This window comes from Schistocerca piceifrons, chromosome 6 (assembly GCF_021461385.2).
Source record: "Schistocerca piceifrons isolate TAMUIC-IGC-003096 chromosome 6, iqSchPice1.1, whole genome shotgun sequence".
In the NCBI taxonomy this organism is placed as follows: Eukaryota; Metazoa; Arthropoda; class Insecta; order Orthoptera; family Acrididae; genus Schistocerca; species Schistocerca piceifrons.
Window position 1 is genome coordinate 579707502 of NC_060143.1, and position 20229 is coordinate 579727730.

The window sequence follows — 20229 nt, forward strand, 5'->3', positions numbered from 1 at the left end:
CATAGTGCTCAGAGCCATTTGAACCATTTTTTCAAATGTTGTCAGAAGCAGGACTCAAGTGTCATCTCAAAAAGTGTGACTTTTTTCAAACTGAACTACTGTACTCAGGTCATGTCATAAACATTCAGGGTATGTGCCCCCTCCAATCACATTTGCTTGCAACTCATGACCTGCCTGTTTCTCGCAGCATGTCAGAACTGCAGTCCGTACTAGGCAAGAACACACACTACATTCGGTTCATACCGAATTCCACTCAGATCATGGCTCCATTGCATCACTTGTGTTGCAAAAAAGTACCTTTCATGTGGACTAAAGACTGCCAAGATGTCTTTCAGAAACTCAAAAATGCCTTGCTCAGTGACAGATGTTTAGTACATTTTGATCCTGCCAAGCCATTAGTTTTGCAAGTCGACGCTTCTTCCTATGGGATCAGTGTTGTGCTTTGCGCATAGAATTGCTGCTCAAGACCTGCCTATTGTCTTTGCTTCAGAGTGCAATCATTTACAAATTGAAAAACAAGCTCTTGCTATTTTGTATGGTGTGACACCCAAGTTACATCACTATTTGTATAGTTGAAAGTTCTTTTTAGTGACAGATCACAAGCCTTTGCAGTCCTTGTTTCATTCATCAACGCCGGTTCCTACATATGCTGCTCAAAAATTGCAACAATGGGCTTTGTAACTTTCACAGCATCAGTATGACATTGTGTAAAGATGTACAGCAAAGCATGGCAATGCAGATACCCTATCTTGCCTTCCGATTGGCCCAGACTCTGGTTTTGATGTGTCTGCTGCATCTTGATGCCAAATCAACACACAGGACTCTGAATTACTGGAAGCTTTTCCCTTGCACTACAGACAAACTGCACAGGCCACAGAAGCAGACCCAGACCTCAATATTTTGTTGGTTTACATTTGTACGTCTTGGCCTCGTTCATTGAGCAGTATCCAGAACATAGTGATGGACCGATATTTTGCACATCAGTCTAACCTTTCCATTCAACAAAGTGGAAAGGACAATCATGTTTGGTTATTCCCAAAGTGTTGAAAAGGTCGTGATGCAATTACTCCACCAAGGCCATTGGGGAATTGTTCGCACTAAAAAGTTAGTGCGATGGCACTGTACTTGGTAGGGCATGGACACCCATATTGAACAGATGACGTCACAGTGTCACATGTGCACAGAAAATCAATCCGTTCCACCACAGACATTCTCAGCATGGCCTAACACTCAATCGCCATGCAGCGAGTGCACATTGGGCTTTACAGGACCATTTTTGAACACTTGTTGGCTCGTAGTGGTAGACTCTTTTAGCAAGTTCCCATTTATGGTGCCTGTGCCTTCTACCACATCACATAGCACCATTCAAGTATTGTCCTCCATATATTGCAGGAAGGTTCACTCGAAGTACTTGTGTCGGACAATGGGCCGCAGTTCACTTCATGCAATTTTCAACAGTTTTGTGAACGAAATGACATTCATCATCCAACCAGTGCTCTGTTTCACCCCCAGTCCAATGGAGAAGCAGAATGCTTTGTATGCAGTTTTAAACAACAAATGACCAAGCTCTGTGACACCCACACATGGGAACAGGTGCTGCAACTCTTTGTCACCTCCTATTGCTTCCATCCATGAGACAGACCACCAGCAGAACTTCTGCATGACCACTGCCATCGGATGCTGCAACACTTGCTACACCTGCCACAGCGTCTGGTGCCAACAATGGTCTGCAAGTATCACTTTGCACCACATGATCTTGTACTTTTCAGGGTTTATGGTAACCATGGATGCTGGGAAAGATGCGTGATCCAGGAATGCATTGGCTCTTTTATGTACTTCATTGCAGGTCCTGATAGTTTGCAGTGCAGCCACAAGAACCAAATTCATCTGTGTCAGTTGCCCCTGATTCTGCTGCTTTTCTTCCCTCAGATTCATGACCTCATGGGACCGCATGGCCTTTGTAGCTGCCCACTGGTGCCACCAGGCCACTGCAGGAAGAGCAGACGGATGATGTGCCCTCGCCCCCACCATTCTCGCTCCCCATCCCAATGGATGTGGACCCGTCATTGCCATTGCCGTCATCGCCCTGGGGCACGTCCTCAGGCCTGGATGTGCGCACTGGCAGGAGTTTTCCAGAGGATGTTCCTGTTGCCTTGCAAGCCAGATGGCAGGGTACAGCCAGAATAATGCTGTCCTCCACAGTCACAGCTCCTGGCTTATCTCTACATCCACTGTCCTGCCTCCTAGCTCAGTTACCAGCTCACTATCTCAGACACTAGCTCAGGCACTAGGTCACTGACTGGCATCTGTCATTCATTGCATAGTGGTCATAGGCTACGACAGTACAAAGCATCAGATTATAGCAAGATCACTGATATTGTCTGCAAGAAGGCTATTATGGAAGAGTTTATACCACAACACATGGACTCTTTCAAAGATAAGTAGCTTTCTGTTCATGTAAATAATGATCCCTGTTAATACATATGTGGAGTTGTGTTGTAGAAAGAGGGTACTGTCCACCAGACAATATCTTGTCCCTTGATTCCTATGGTATGAGACTGTACATCTTTTATGTCCAGTCAATTCTGTGGCAAATTATGACTGAGGTACTGTCACTCTTGTTCAGCTATTATGTTGCTATCATTGCCTTCATACAACTGTTAGTCGTTTTTCCAACCTATAACAAATAAATCATTTCTTACATAGAGTAGGCACTGTCACAGTAGAAAAGAGTTATTACCATCTTGTAAATTAAATTTATGTATTAAATTTATTTTTTACATTTTGCAGCCTCAGTACAGATGAATGTTATTACCTGTTCAGACTGCTTATCAGGTTGTAGTTGTCATTTCTATTGCTGAAGACTCTTTAAAAAATACCTTCTGTTTTAGAGTGATCCTGAAGACATTAATCTTATGAATCTCACAGACATTGTAAGGCTGCACAAACATTTTTGGTCCCCCAAATTCACATATTGTGCCTAATACATCTTTTCAAATAAATGGAGAACAGACAGCTATTTCACTAATAATGGCAGACTCTCTGAAGCTATCAATTTCACAAACTTCTGCTTCATTTAACTACAGAAGTTCAGACACTCATCCTAAACACAGATGCTGATCCAGTTTAGGATTGGTGCCATTAGTTTTTAAGCCATATATTTAAGGCTTTTATTTAGAAAAGTTTGAGAAAACTAGATAAAACAAACAAGATCATGTAGGTAGTAAGACAATAGACGATGGAAGAAGCTATGAAGGTATAAAACAAAGAATTAGTAGGGCCAAAACAATGTTTATGAATAAAAGATAAATGCTTTGCTTGGGAAACATGAAATGTTGAAGTGAGGAAAAAGTTGATCAAAACCTGTATGTTGAGCATAGCACTTTAATTGTGTGAGATATGGATCATCAGAAGGAAGGAAATGAAAACTCATGAAATGTTTGAGGTGTGGTAGTGGAGCTGCATGTTAAAGATAAAATGAGTGGATAGAACAACCAGGAACTCATTCATAGAACTGGTGAGAAACTAAAATTAAGGAAAACAGTCAAGCAAGGATGACATGATGGATGAGTCACATAATATGCCACAACCAGTTCCTATTAAACATCCTAGAATGAGCAACACAAGGAAAGAAAGAACTTGGAAGACCCCAAATAGCATTTTTAAAAGAACCCATGAATAATATGGAAGTCAATTAAGAAATATTACCATATGGACAGCCTCCAGAATCACCACACTTGCATTTTGGTGTGCCATTAGAGGAACTGTGCACAAACCACTTTCATCATGGAATTTCAGGTATCATATCTTGATACTGTTGAACACAAGTGCTGCCTTCTGAAACTGTCCTTGAAATTGCCAGTACACTGTCACAATGGAGAGAGTTCTTTTGTATCGGAGTTCGCAAAACACTTGTTCATATCTAGCTCACTACTGATGCTTCCTTGTGCAAACAGCAAACAGCTCAGTGCATTATTGAGGGCCTTATAAACACTTGGATAACTGCTTGTCCATTGAAATGAGCCTTATCATAATTTGTTGCATGCTTTCTGTGTGGAATATTTTTAAATGTTTCACAGACTTATGAGTATGTCCATATTGCTGTATAATAACAAAATAAACTGGTGCTTACACAGTTAATAATATTTGAGAGAGTGAAAAACATCAATTAAATATTATTATTATTTTATTATTTAAAAGAGCTAATCAGGTATTTATTGATAGCATATAAACTGCAATTCACAGTTACATGATTGTGCGCCATTTTGTTCCAGTATACGTTGAAAATACAAGTAACAGTTCAGCATAAAAATAACTATCACAGTTCTACAAAACAATGACGTCCTCTCTGCACCACATCACATGTGCAAGCATTATGGAGCTATCCACATATATTCTTCTTATAATAATATTTTTTTCTTTTTTTGTTTTATGGATGTCAATCGTTACATTGCTTCCCCGTTGGTTGTACTTTACATTCACATCCTTTTAATCAGAAAAGAAAAAAAACACTGTCAATTTATGTTTGTGCAAGCGAAGTTGTAAGATTTTGTCAAATGTATACATTAACAGCTATGAGAAAATTGCTCTTCTTGCACTCAGAGACATATAGAGAGGAAGGTTACATATAATATTCGCTACAGCTGTATTTAAACTTGGAATGTATAGTACAAGAATGTATCAGAAAGTGCTAATGCAATAACAGTGTGAGAGGGAAAGGTGACAATTTAATGGAATAATAAACTAGCTATTAAATTAGTGTCTGGTGTCAACAGAATACTTGAGGTTCTGTAGCAACTTACATTTGACTCTGTTCCTATAAATTTAATGAAGATTAGTTTCTTTATCTTCCATACAAACTGCTAGAAACCAGAAGAAATGGTTATTGGACATAATACCCAGGTAATAAAGCAAGTATGCGTCTTAAAATTCTTGGGTATTCATATTGGGAAGGCTGAGCTGAGAACTTCATGTTCTTCAGACACTACAACAGTTGCCAGCATGCAACTGTTTTAATTTGACAATATGTTATTGATGTGACTTCTGAAATTAGAAGAATGTGTTATTGCACCATTTTCTGTGGCTATGTGTCAGCACAAACAAAATCTTCACAGCAGTGAAAAGATCAGTTAGAATAATACGTGGGAATACTTCCCACTTGAGTAATCTTTTCAAACACCTTGTTATAATGATTACAACATCTACATCCACATCACATACATACTCTACAAGACATAATACAGTGCATGACAGGGGGTACCTTGTTCCCTGTTCCATTTACAAATGGAGAGAGCCCTGATTTCTCTCATCTTGCATTGATGACCCTTAGTCAAGATCTATGTTGGTGGGAGTAGGATCGATCTGCAGTCTGTCGAAAACCATGGTTCTCTAAACTTTCTCAATAGTGTCAAGTCAAAATAATATCTTATTCCTTCCAGGGAATGCCAGTTGAGTTCACATAGTATTTCCATATTACTTGCATATTGATCTAACTTACTTAGCAACACACCTCTCAATTGCTTCAATGTCTTCCTGTAATCTGATCTGCTGGGGATCCCAAATGCTCAAAAATGGGTCACTCAAGCATTCTTCAGTACATGGCCACTCTTACATATGAACTACACTTCTGTTAAATATCCCAATAAACCAAAGTCAAACATCCATCCTACGTACAACCAACCTTACATGCTCATTCCACATCATGTCACTTTGCAGTGTTATGCATAGATATTTAGTAGGTGTAACCTTGTCAAGCAGCACACCAGTAACACTTTATTGTGGCCCTGTAGGATTGTTTTTCCTACTCATGTTCAGTAATTACATTTTCCCACATTTAGAGCAAGCTGCCATGTAACATTGCAAATAGGAATTCTGTCCAAGTCATCTTGTATCCTTCTACTGTCCCTGAGAGATAACACTTTCCTGTAAACTGATGTGTTATCAGCAAACAGTTGCAGATTGATGTAGTAGTAGTAGTAGTAGTTTATTCATCCAGAGACAATTTACATTGCATGGATTTCGTCAAAAAAAAATATATATATATATATATATATATATTGGTCTTTAAATATGTCTGCTTGTGTCTGTATGTGTGGATGGATATGTGCGTGTGTGCGAGTGTATACCTGTCCTTTTTTCCCCCTAAGGTAAGTCTTTCCGCTCCCGGGATTGGAATGACTCCTTACCCTCTCCCTTAAAACCCACTTCCTTTCGTCTTCCCCTCTCCTTCCCTCTTTCCTGATGAGGCAACAGTTTGTTGGGAAAGCTTGAATTTTGTGTGTATGTTTGTGTTTGTTTGTGTGTCTATCGACCTGCCAGCGCTTTCGTTCGGTAAGTCACCTCATCTTTGTTTTTATATATAATTTTTCCCACGTGGAATGTTTCCTTCTATTATATTGATATCATTAATTTGAATCCAACAATTACGGGTCTTTAAATATGTCTGCTTGTGTCTGTATGTGTGGATGGATATGTGCGTGTGTGCGAGTGTATACCTGTCCTTTTTTCCCCCTAAGGTAAGTCTTTCCGCTCCCGGGATTGGAATGACTCCTTACCCTCTCCCTTAAAACCCACTTCCTTTCGTCTTCCCCTCTCCTTCCCTCTTTCCTGATGAGGCAACAGTTTGTTGCGAAAGCTTGAATTTTGTGTGTATGTTTGTGTTTGTTTGTGTGTCTATCGACCTGCCAGCGCTTTCGTTCGGTAAGTCACCTCATCTTTGTTTTATATATATAATTTTTCCCACGTGGAATGTTTCCTTCTATTATATAGTATATATATACACACATATAGGGTGAACAATACTATACGAAATACAGATGTGCATAGTAGACTACGTAACACCAGACCACATTGAAATAGCATGTACAACTTTGATTATTTACATTGATGTATGAGAAAGACTTTTTACATGGAATACACAGTTGATATTTAGATATAACACATACAATTCTAGCACTTTTGTACATATTATTTATTTAGATCTTAGCAATAGTCAGATAAAAATTACTGTTGACACAGAGTACATAAATATAATTGTTTAGTATGAAGCTATTCGAGGTATTATTTTACACTATAATAGCAGTTGTTCATTAAAAATTTGAATACTGCTTCTTTAAATGAAGACAATTTTTTTATTTCTTTTATCTTTACTGGTAGTTTGTTATACAATCTGCTTCCTTGTATGTTTGTTTGTTTCTGCGCCAAAGCCTTGTTAACTCTTTTTATATGAATGTCATTGCACTTTCTTGTGTTGTAAGTATGTAGATCCGAGTTGGATTGGAAATTGTTAATATTTCGTTTTACATTAATTACACTTTTCTGTATATAGAGGCACGGTAGGGGTAGAATATTCAGCTGTTTAAATAATTGCTTTGAAGGAGTTAGCCTTGAACTGTTGGTAATTATTCTAACAGCTCGTTTTTGTAGAGTGAAGATGGTTTTCAGATTTTTCTTACTATGACCCCAGAAGATGAGGCCATAGGTAATTGCAGAATGTATATAAGCAAAGTAAACAGCTCTGCTACATTCCCTACTACATACAAAGCTAATAACGCGTAAAGCAAAGCAAGCAGAGCTTAACTTATGCGAGAGATACAGAATATATTCTATAACTCTGGTTGCAGATGTTGGCAATACCCAGTTTATGTCAGTTACTACAATGTTTGTGTCATCTGCGAACAGGGTTATATGATTACCATTTACTGGAATCTTGATATCATTTATGTAAAGAAAAAATAGGAGAGGTCCTAGAACACTCCCCTACGGTACCCCAATTGGCACAGTCTGAATATCCGATCTGTAAACAATACTTTGGTTTTTACTGTTTGTTGTTGCAATTTCTACTACCTGTTTCCTATTATGGAGATATGACTGAAACCACTTTTTAGCTACTCCTCGTATACCGACATATTCTAATTTGTCTAGCAGGATATCATGTTGGACAGTATCAAATGCATTTGAGAGGTCCAAATTTATTCCTATTGTACTGTTGTTCTTATTTAGCCCCGTTACAATATTTTCAATGAATTGGGTGATGGCTGACTCTGTACTCATTCCTTTGCAAAAGCTGTGTTGGTTTACAGACAATAGATTGAATTTCTCGAGGTAATTTGTAATTCTGTTTTTCATGACTGTCTCTATTACTTTTGAAAATACCGATAATAAAGCTATTGGTCTATAGTTTCCCACTTCATGTATATAGCCCTTTTTATACAATGGTTTTACTTTTGCAATTTTTAATCGTTGTGGAAAGACACCTTCTGAAAATGATATGTTTATGATGTGTGAGAGTGGGTCTGATATGACACTAGCACATCTCATCATGACTGAGCAAGGTATCTTGTCAATCCCTGAGGACATTTTATTCTTCATTGTTTTTATTATTCGATTAACTTCCAATTTGTTCATGGGAGGTAGCAATAATGAATTAACACTTTGTTCTTCTGGGATTGATGTTCTACTAATCTTAGAACAATTTTTACTCAGATTGATTGGACTATTTATGAAGTAGTCATTAATGTAATTTGCTAAAGTAAGATTTCTGACTAGCACACCTTGATCATCTTTTAAAACAAAGTCATCTGGATTTCTAACATTTTTGCTTGGGCCTATTTCTTTTTTTACTACATTCCATATAGCTTTCGATTTGTTTGCTGACCCAGCAATTACACTGTCATTGTGCATTGTCTTGGCTTTTTTGATCACCTTCCTGTAAATTTTCTTGTATCTCTTAACATAATCTGTGAAGTGTTCATCTTTGTTATCTTTTTTGAGTTGACTGATATGTTTTAGTGTTTGACTAGATACTCTAATAGCAGGTGTTATCCACTGGCTTGTGTTCCTAAGCATGACATTGATCTTTGTGAGCTTTTTTGAGAAACACATGTCAAATAGGGACATGAATGTACTAGAAAAAGCATCGAAAGATTCCTCGGTTGTTGTTTGTGCAAAGACATCTTCCCAGGTTTCATTAGCTAACAACTGGATGAAAGTATTTACTTTTTCTGTATAGAAGTGCCTTTTGTATCCCCACTTATATTTTACTGCCTTGGGGATAGAGTAATTTATGTATGTTAATAATGTATTGTGATCCGAAAGACCTAAGTTTACGTTTAGTGGCTCAGTGATACCATTCTCCATATTTGAGAAAATATTGTCTAAAAGAGAAGATGTCAGTTCTGTTATTCTGGTGGCATCTGTAAAGAGTGGTTTCATGTGGAAGCTGCTGAGTATACTCAAAAGCTGTCTTTTTTCATCACTTTCAATTAACAGGTTAATATTAAAATCTCCACATAAAAATAATTTCACTTCATTACTATAAAAAGTGTTTAATGCTGCTTCTATTTTTTTGAAGAATATGGTTTTGTCACCCGGTGGAGATCTATATACTGTAATGACAACTAGTTTTTCACTCTTCTCCTCAGTTTTTAACTCTATGGCACATGATTCAAAATGTTTTTCTATATTTAGATGGTCCAATTCTGTTTTCACTTTGAACTGCAGTCCTACTCTAGAGTAAATGCATACCCCACCATTTTTAAAAACACTTCGGCAATAATGTGATGCTAAATTAAACTTGCTTATATTTATGAGACTTAATTCACTAGCCTTGCACCAGTGTTCAGATAAACAAATACAAGAGACATCAGCAAGATTATTTAAAGCTACTTCTAGATCTAGTACTTTGTTTCTGAGGCATTGAATATTCTGACACATTATCCTGACTGTTTTGCAAGTATTTTTTCTTTTGTCATTACCTGGTAATGTGCTGCTTTTTCCATAGTAGTTGTGACTTATCTGCAAATTTTCTTGCTGATTTGTCACAATCTTTTCCATTTCTTTGTCTGAAGCCATAAAAAATCCTTATTTAATGATGTAGATGTACCTTGTCTTTGACTCCTCCTTAGGCAGTGTTGTGTTGGTGCAACTGTTGTTGATGGTTTTGTTGCTGCTGCTACTGTTGTTGTTGGTTCAGTTGCTGCTGCTGTTGTTGCTGCTGCTGTTGTTGCTGCTGCTGCTTCTGTGGCCGGAGGTGGTGGTGGTGGTAGTGGTAGTGGATGTGGTGGTGGTGCTGACAGGATTCTTCGTGCTGTTGCTGCCTTTGATTCTTTTATTGGCACTATTTCTGTTGGTGGTGGATCTGTTGTTGTAGTATCTGTTGGTTTTGCCCTGTAATTGCTGATGCCTGTGGTTTCCTTCCTCTTTTCTGCCAGTGACTGTAGTGGAACTGCTACAGTTGTTGACACCATTTCTGCTTCTGTTGCTTGTGCTGCTGCTGTTATTGGTCTTGTTGCTTGAGCTGGTTCAGATGTTGTTGGTTTTTCTGGTGCTGCAGTTGTTACTGAATTTGATCGTGATGCTGTAGAAATTTGTGGTTCTGCAGCTGCTTTAGTTGTTGTCTCCAAGACAGATTCACTTCCTCCATGGATGTTCATCCTATCCACAGTGCTGACAATTTGGAGAATTGTACTGAGAGTCAATCAGGGACCTTCAGTTTGTATAGAGACAGGGATTAGTGATCATGATGCCTTCATAGTGACAATGGTTACTAAAGTTTATAAATCCATCAAGAATGCAAGGAGAGCATTTTTTCTATAAAAAGCAGACAAACAGTTGTCAACACCTCACTTATTCAATGAATGAACATCATTTAATTCCAATATTATGGACACAGGGGAAAAATTTCATCTAATTCCAGTATTATGGCAAAGTTTAAACTCTGTATACCTTAGTCTAGAGAAAGCATGTGCCAGGTATGTGGATTAAGGATGCAAAAGACCCTCCATGGTCTAGTAAGACTGTTGCATTCTAGCTTGAAATAAGAGTGTGCAAATGATGACAGGCAAAAGTTAGAAATACGTGCATCTGTAAAAAACTGATGCTTGAGGTATACAACAACTTCCACCATCATCCCTCAGATAAAGATCTTGCCAAGAACCTGGGAAAATTCTGGTCTTAAGTAAAATCACTGAGTACGTCAAAGGCTTCTATCCAGTCACTCATTGACAAATCTAGTGTGGCAATAGAAAACAGCAAAAGGAAAGTTGAAGTTTTAAGTTTCACATTTAAGAAATCATTCTAACAGAAGTCATACAAACATACAGTTGTTTGACTATTGCACAGATTCCCATAAGGAGGATATGGGAATAGGCATCCCTGGCAGAGAGAAGCAACTGAAAGAGTTGAAAACAAATAAGTCACCAGGTTTGGATGGAATCCAAATTTGTTTTTTCAAGGAGTACTGTACAAGGTGCATTCAATTTCTAAGGCCTCCGATTTTTTTTCTCCGGACTGGAAAGAGATAGAAACATGTGCATTGTTTTAAAATGAGGCCGCGTTCATTGTCAATACGTCCCAGAGATGGCAGCACCATATGGCAGATGGAATTTTACAGCCAGTGGTGAGAATGAGAACTGTTTTAAATACTTAAAATGGCGACGTTTTCCTTACTTGAACAGCGTGCAATCATTCGTTTTCTGAATTTGCGTGGTGTGAAACCAATTGAAATTCATCGACAGTTAAGGAGACGTGGTGATGGAGTTATGGATGTGTCGAAAGTGCATTAGTGGGTGTGACAGTTTAATGAAGGCAGAACATCGTGTGACAACAAACCGAAACAACCTCGGGCTCGCACAAGCCGGTCTGATGACATGATCGAGAAAGTGGAGATAATTGTTTTGGGGGTCGCCGAATGACTGTTGAACAGATCGCCTCCAGAGTTGGCATTTCTGTGGGTTCTGTGCACACAATCCTGCATGACGACCTGAAAATGTGAAAAGTGCCATCCAGGTGGGTGCCACTAATGCTGACGGACGACCACGTGGCTGCCCGTGTGGCATGTTGCCAAGCAATGTTGACGCGCAACGACAGCATGAATGGGACTTTCTTTTCGTCGGTTGTGACAATGGATGAGACATGGATGCCATTTTTCAATCCAGAAACAAAGCACCTGTCAGCTCAATGGAAGCACACAGCTTCACCGCCACCAAAAAAATTTCGGGTAACCGCCAGTGCTGAAAAAATGATGGTGTCCATGTTCTGGGACAGCGAGGGCATAATCCTTACCCATTGCGTTCCAAAGGGCACTACGGTAACAGGTGCATCCTCCGAAAATGTTTTGAAGAACAAATTCCTTCCTGCACTACAACAAAAACATCCGGGAAGGGCTGCGCGTGTGCTGTTTCACCAAGACAATGCACCCGCACATCAAGCTAACGTTACGCAACAGTTTCTTCATGATAACAACTTTGAAGTGATTCCTCATGCTCCCTACTCACCTGACCTGGCTCCTAGTGACTTTTGGCTTTTTCCAACAATGAAAGACACTCTCCATGGCCGCACATTCACCAGCCGTGCTGCTATTGCCTCAGCGATTTTCCAGTGGTCAAAACAGACTCCTAAAGAAGCCTTTGCCACTGCCATGGAATCACGGCATCACGTTGTGAAAAATGTGTATGTCTGCAGGGCGATTACGTCAAGAAGTAACGCCAGTTTCATCGATTTTGGGTGAGTTGTTAATTAGAAAAAAAATCGGAGGCCTTAGAACTTGAATGCACCTCGTATGGCTTTGACCCCTTACTTAGCTTGCTTTTATGCTGAATCTTTCACCCGACACAAAGTACCAAACACTTGGGAAAAATTGCAGGTGACTCCAGTACACAAAAAGGGTAAAATAATGGACCCACAAAATTACAGACCAATATTCTTAACATAAGTTTTGCTGCAGAATTCTTTCACATGCTCTGTGTTTGGGTACAGTAAACTTCCTTTAGACTGCAACACTTTGTGCATAGTATCGACAAATTCATTTTATAACCACACTGGTTGCTGAGAACCAAATCATTGGGAGGACGGGGCTGGGTATCAAGCAGTTTGGTTGACATGTTTGTGCTATAGTTCTACAAATAACATATGTAATTGGAATAACAACCTTCTATATGCTATCTGGGATGTTGACATGTGCTTACTGACATAACAAACAGTTTAATTTTTTTTCTGATTACCAATGTTTGGTGACAAGCCTAAATTCCTACCATGATTGAAATTATGTGATAAAACACCACTAATTGGTGGCAAAGCAATTTAGTGTGCAAAGATTCTCAAGTTAGTCTGTTATTGACTGCAACTCATAGATAACCTTTAAAGTAACCACAAAATGGAAGCAACACAGAAATTCATGCACCCTTAATTTATGAAATTTTTGTATTACAAAAATTGTTTACCATTTCTGAAATCTGTATATCACTAATAAGATCAGGTGACAGAGAATTTGGGAAACCTTCCACATTCATCAAACTTGTTGGTCTGAGGATTTATTGAAATAAATAAGAATTAAATTGCACCACAAATAACATATTCAAAACACAACTGATTCATCTTGATGTCAATATTAAAATTCCACACAGCTTTAAGAAATTTAACTATGAATTCTAATCTTGTTGAGCTCGTAGCACATTTCACTGTCTCATCAAATTACATGTACTGTTAACAAATAAAATGTAAAAAGATGCTTCCATAATTAAGCACCAATATAACAACATTTAATTAATTTAAGAGAATTGCTAATATCTGTCGTATTCTCAACACTAATGCTGTTTGTTGACAAATACCTGTGTAAGAAAGTAATTTTGTAGGAGATCTGTTGACACTGTGCATTTGTCATGACCTTAAATTTTTCTGAAGTGAAACTGACTTGTAATACATTTGCTCTAGAGTGCAGACATGTTAATATTGCGCTGTCTAAATTGACTTATTGCACAACAATGATGAAAGTGTTGCACTGTATATACAGGGTAAATACTAATCAACCAGTGAATAAATGAAGATATTTACCAAAGTCAATGTTCTGTTTTATTGTCACATAGAAGAAGTGCTAATTAGATGAATGACAAAAACTAACATCACTTAACGAAGGTTTATTCAGCACTTGCACAGACAAGACCATGCAGCAAACTGCCTCTGGCCAGAACACATAAAGTATATATACAGCTACAGAACATTCCAGTACAATGATTCTTGACATTTGTGGATACTTCTAGAATGTACTTGAACCAAATATAGAAATTAAAATTGTACAGTCCAGGTGAGTTTTGAACTCACCACACACCATGCAACAGTTTAGTATCATATCCACTACACCAATGTGCTACTCAGCCTCTTCTCCAACATTGCTCCCCCCTTAAGAGAACAGCGTCTTGGTGTTACGTCATACTAGTCAGGGAACAAGTCATCAGTCCTGCATACTGTGGCTCCTGATGACTGATTCTCACCCTGGCGGTGAACTTCTTAGAACTTATTTTGCCGCTATGCTCTTGGTCACCTTTCCGCTTGTTGCCTGTCGCTGGAGCTTCGAATTTACCCTGGGTTGCAGGACTCTTATAGGGCTTCACTCGAAGGACGTGGACTGTATCTCTGATCTTTTATCATCTTGTGTCAGGGTTGAAATCTTCAACTTCATAAGTAACATCAGACAACCATATAAGGCCCAAAGCAGTGCCTGAGGAGCTTCTCAGAGAGGCCACCCTTCCAAGCAGAAGTGAAGATCCAGACAAGGTCACCATACTGGTAGACAACAGAGCATTGGCTCGCGTCAGACTTTCAGCGATTGTTTTCTTGAGCCTGCAGCATGCGGAGTCGAGCTAACTGCTGAGCTTCCTCAACTCTGGTTAATACCTGGCTGATGTAGTCATCGTTCACGTCATCAGGATGTATCAGAAACACAGTGTCCATTGTCATAGTCGCCTCACACCCATGCACCAGGAAAGATGGCGTAAATCCTGTGGTGTATTGTTTGGCGGTGTTGTAGGCAAATGTCATGAGAGGTAGCACCTCATCCCAGTTGCTCTGCTCAGCATTGACAAACATTGATAGCATGTTGGCCAAGGTCTTATTAAGGCGTTCAGTAAGCCCATTAGTTTGTGGATGGTAGACAGTCATCATGTGATGAGTAATGTTGCACCAACGGTTTATCTCTGTCACAAGATTCAATTGAAAAACTTTCCCTCAATCCATAACTAACAACCTTGGGGCAGTGTGTTTTAATACAATATCTTCCATGATGAATTTGGCTACCTCGGATGCTTTGGCTGTTTTCACGGCTTTTGTAATGGCATAGTGTGTCAGATAATCAGTGCAAACAATAACCCATCTATTGCCACTAGCAGACATTGGAAATCATCCGAGGAGGTCAATCCCAACATGCTGGAAAGGCGTTTCATCTAATGGAATTGGTATGAGTCGGGCAGGTGGTTTCTGAGGAAGTGCCTTTCTCCTCTGGCACTCTTGACAGTTCTGGCACTCTCGACAGTGCAACACATAGTGATGGACACTCCTAAATAAACCTGGCCAGAAAAATCTCTTGCGGATTCTATCGTATGCCTTAATAAATCCTAAATGTCCAGCCTCAGGTGTGTCATGGAATTTCTGTAGAACATCTAAGTGCATGTGTTCAGGAACCACCTCTTTCCAAATGGATCAAAGTTTTTCTTGCTAAGTAATCCATTAACTACCTAAAATTGTCCTTTCACATCCTCTGACTGATTTAAGGCAAGCATAATTTGAGATATCCTGGCGTCCTTCTTCTGCTCAGCAGAGAGATCCTGGAGTGCAGCAAGCAGTCACTATCTTCATCAAAGTCTAGATACTCTTGCACAGGGTTTCTTGAGAGACAGTCGGCATCTTGATGTTTTCTTCCACTTTTGTACACTGTGGTAATGTCATACTCTTGAAAATGTAGTGCCCACCTTGCGAGTCATCCTGTTGGATCTTTAAGACCTGTCAACCAACAAAGTGACTGATGGTCCGTAGCAACTGTGAATAGCCTTCCACAGAGTTACTGTTGAAATTTGCGCACTGCCCAGATCACAGCAAGACATTCTCTTTCTGTAGTTGAGTAGTTTCTCTCAGCTTTTGTAAGTGTCCTAGAAGCATAGGCTATAACCTTCTCTTTTCCATCCGAAATCTACACCAGAACAGCACCGATCCCATACTCACTGGCATCTGCGTGTAGTTCTGTAGGTGCTCTCTCATCATACAGACCAAGTACAGGGTCAGTCATCAGAGACTTTACAGCATATCGAAAGAATCTTGTTGAGCACCACCCCAGATAAACTTAGCATCAGCTTTTAACAACTCTTGGAGTGGCCTGGCTTTAATACAGAAGTATTTGATAAAACGGCAGTAATAAGAACATACTCCGAGGAAGCTTCTCACATCTCTAACACTTTTAGTATTAGGAAATTTCATTATAGATCTCACCTTTTCTGGGTCTGGCCGCACACTTTCATTTGACACAAGGTGTCCAGGTATTTTGATTTCTTTTGCTTTAAAGGGACACTTTCTTGGTTTAAGTTTCAGTCTGCCTTGTTGGAGACACTTAAGAATGGCCCTCAGTCTTTTTATGTGTTCACCAAATGTCTCTGAGCACACTATAATGTCATTTAAATAACAAAGACACATCATACACTTCAAATGCCTTAGAAAATTATCCATCATCCTTTCAAAAGTTGCTGGTGCGTTACACAAACCAAATGGCATTACCTTAAACTCATACAGGCCCTCAGGGGTGATGAATGTGGTTATCTCATGATCAGCCTCATCTGCTTTGATTTGCCAGTATCCCGAGTACATGTACACAGTTGAGAAAAACTTAGCCTCCTTCAGACAATCCAGTGTATTGTCAATTCGTGGAAGAGGGTAAATGTCCTTTTTAGTTATCTTATTAAGCTGCCTGTAATCAACACAAAAGCACCAACTGCCATCCTTCTTCCTGATTAGGACCACTGGTGATGAGCATAGGCTATGTGAAGGCTGAATGATGTCATTCTTCATCATTTTCTCTACCTTGTCACAAATTATTCGACATTCCTTTGCTGACACACGATATGCTCTCTGGCTTATTGGCTGATGGTCCCCAGTGCTAATCCGGTTCTTCACCGTCAATTTGTCTAATTTGCTCTTCACCTGTGGATTGAAGCATTCAGAAAACTCTTGAAGAATGGCAAGTAGCTTCGTCTGTTGTTCCTTAGTGAGATTTGGTGATAGTCGCGCTAGAAGATCTTGTCTAGTAGTGGTAGCACTAATTTTGCCCACATGCGTGGCACGGGAGGTTTCTATGATGCTTAGCTGTTCTTCAATTAATGGCTCAGCATTTGCTATGCACATGGGTCTTGGAAGGATCTGCACTTCTCGGTGACAGTTAATTATCCACAATTCACCAAATCCGTTCTTAAATGAGATGACAGAGGCTGGGATTACCAAGTTATTCTTCAGTGGTATGCTTCTCTTACATTCCACTACAAGATCCATGGGTTGATGCATGGCTTGACACATGACAGTTACCTTTCTAGTGCTGACTGCAGGAATGATCACTTCATCCAGCACACATAGTCTCCACACACTCGGATGCGCATCTTCCTGTCCACAGTATCTCCACTCGTCTATCATAATCTTCAAGCAACCACAATTTATAAATACCTGAGAAGTTTTCAAAAAGTGCCATCTGAGAATAACATCATGACTACACTCTTGTATGATGATGAATTCTAAGGGATGTATATGGCCACTTACACCTACATGAGCTTGGGCTGGTCAGCCATCCATGAGGATATCGACTTAGTTTCCTATCATTTTTGTAGTGATCAGGTGCAGAGGATTTTTCTCTTCAGTGGCCTCATCTTCAAAGAAGGTTGCACCCATTAGTTTTCCAGGTTACAGTGGCTACGTGATTGGCTGGAGCTTCTAAATGGTGATGGAGACCTTGATCAGCATGTTGGGGAGCGTCCTCCCCAGCGGCTAGCTTGCAGCGATGGTGGGTCCTGCTCCCACATTTTCTTGTTCATCTTCGTTGTCCCAGAGTTGGCGTCAGCTAAGATTGGTCTGCCATCTTCTGGCACAGGCGTCATCAAAAATCCGCTGCCTTTCTTGATAATAGCACACCATATGTCCATGTCGTCCACAGTGGAAAAATACTGGTTGGTTATCTTGGGTTCTCCAGATGCCAGTCATCCTTGGTGCCCAAACAGGTTCCTCATGCAGCATTGTAGGAATGTAACTCCACCTGGGTCTCGACTTTTTCACCATTTTAAAGGAAAATTAAGGATGAGAGATTGGATTTAATGTCTGTTCCACTTCCTCCCTTATGACCTCTTGAAGCGTATCGGTTTTTTGCTTGCTGTGCAATCCAAGTGCTTTCTGAACTTCCTCTCTGACTATCTTAAAAAGAACACTTGTGAAATCAGTTGCTTCCACCATCACAGACATCGATAGGAAGTTTGGAAGCTGTTCAAACTTCTTGCATGTAACTCTTTTTTGATGCACTGTCTCAATATACTGGCACCATTTTATGATGTAATCTGCTGTCAAAACTTCCTTCAGGAGTAGGGCTTGATACATGTCCTCAGCAACACCCTTCATGAGATGTGCAACATTATCTTCCTCCTTCATTCTAGGATCCACACCTGGTGTCATGCTATTTGTTAAATTTCGCTATAAGCTAATATACTTTCATCCACTTGTTTGGATCTTGGCCATCGTCACCAGAGAACCCAGAAGAATATCTCACGTGGTGTCACATAGTTGCTGTCATTTTAACATCTTCTTCTTTGTTTCTGATGGACTGCAATCTCTTGAATATGGATTGAACTAGGATTTCTCATCACGTAAATGGCGGCTCTGTCATGGCCTGATAGGAGCCATTGTGTTGTCGATAATGTGCACTATCACAAGTTCCAATACCCAGCATCTCCACCAGAATAATGTCACGTAGAAGGTGTAATTAGGTGAATGACAAACACTAAGTTCACTTAACAAAGGTTTATTCAGCACTTGCATATACAAGAGCACGGAGCAAACTGCCTCCAGCCAGAACACATATAGTATATATACAGCTACAGAACATTCCAGTACAATGATTCTTGACATTTGTGGATACTTCTAGAATATACTCACACAAAATATAGAAATTAAAACTGTACAGTCCAGGTGAGTTTTGAATTCACAACCCTCCATGCAACAGTTTAGTATCATATCCACTACATCATGTTCCTACTCAGCTTCTTCTGTGACATTATTGCTTAAGAGATAACAGAGGACATTAAAATAAAATCTAGACAGAACCTAGAACCTGGGAACACAAAATGTGGTTCTACAACTGGAGAACAACAACACAATGAAAGGTAAGTACAAACTTCTCAATTTGTTTGCGTTCAGCTCACTCTGCACCAACAGAATTTGTTGTACACATCTCATAAACCTGCATGAATTTAGAAAGCATCACTAGCCCAAAACTTAGCTTTCCCTTTCACACATGGTATCCTGAGAACCACGGATGAAGGGCAACAGGCAGGCAGATTCTGTATTCCTAGGTTACCGGACATGGAAACACAATTTTGATATGGTGCCCCACTGCAGACTGTTAAAGGTAGGAACATACAAAATAAGTTCCTAGATATGAGAGTGGCTTGAAGATTTCTTAAGTAACAGAAACCAGTATGTTGTCATTGATGGTAAGTGTTCATTTGAGATAAGAGTATCATCAGGAGTGCCCCAGGGAAGTATGATGGGACTGCTCTTATTCTCTATATTCATAAATGATCTGACAGACAGGGTGAGCAGCAATTTGTGGTTGTTTGCTGACAATGCTGTGGTGTACAATATGTTGTTGTTGAGTGTCTGTATGAGTATAGAAGATGACTTAGAGAAAATGTCTTGTTGCTGCGCTTACTCTAAATGTAGGAAAACTGATCCTATAATGTTCAAAAGCAGCACTAGTAGGGTGCTGCCTGACATAGTCAAACCCGTTAAATATCTAAGTGTAACACTGCAGAGTGATCTGAAATACCCCAAGGTAACAAAAGTTGTGAGATAGCGATATACACACATTCAGATGGCAGCAGTATCATGTACATAAGGTGTAAAACACCAGGGCATTGTTGGAGCAGTCATTTGTACTCAAATGATTTGCGTGAAAAGGTTTCCTACGTGATTATGGCTGCACGAAGGGAATTAACAGACTTTCCAGTGAAATGGTAGTTGGGGCTAGACACATGGAACATTCAATTTTGCAAATCATTAGGGAATTCAGTATTCTGAGATCCATGCTGTCAAGAATGTGCCAAGAATACCAAATTGCAGGCAATATCTTTTACCACAGACAATAAAACTGACCTTCCCTTGATGACTGAGACCAGCGGCACTTGCGTAGAGTTGTCAGCGCTAACAGAAAAGCAACAC

At 39.5% G+C, this 20229-nt stretch overlaps 1 protein-coding gene across 1 annotated transcript; it reads right to left on the bottom strand.

The window, feature by feature from the left end:
• Nucleotides 1-2629: 2629 nt before the first annotated feature.
• LOC124803468 (mucin-7-like) lies at nt 2630-10433 on the bottom strand. Its single transcript, XM_047264659.1, has 2 exons — nt 9957-10433; nt 2630-2677 (listed from the first exon to the last, which is right to left on the bottom strand). Exons 1-2 carry the CDS (start codon nt 10431-10433, stop codon nt 2630-2632), a joined length of 525 nt encoding a protein of 174 aa, XP_047120615.1.
• Nucleotides 10434-20229: the final 9796 nt, after the last annotated feature.

Coding starts and splice junctions, on each gene's coding strand:
- LOC124803468 (XM_047264659.1), bottom strand. CDS start 10,433: ATGAACATCCATGGAGGAAGTGAATCTGTCTTGGAGACAACAACTAAA. Junction 2,678..9,956: donor CAACTGAACCAACAACAACA/GTAGCAGCAGCA, acceptor TATTTGTTATAG/GTTGGAAAAACGACTAACAG.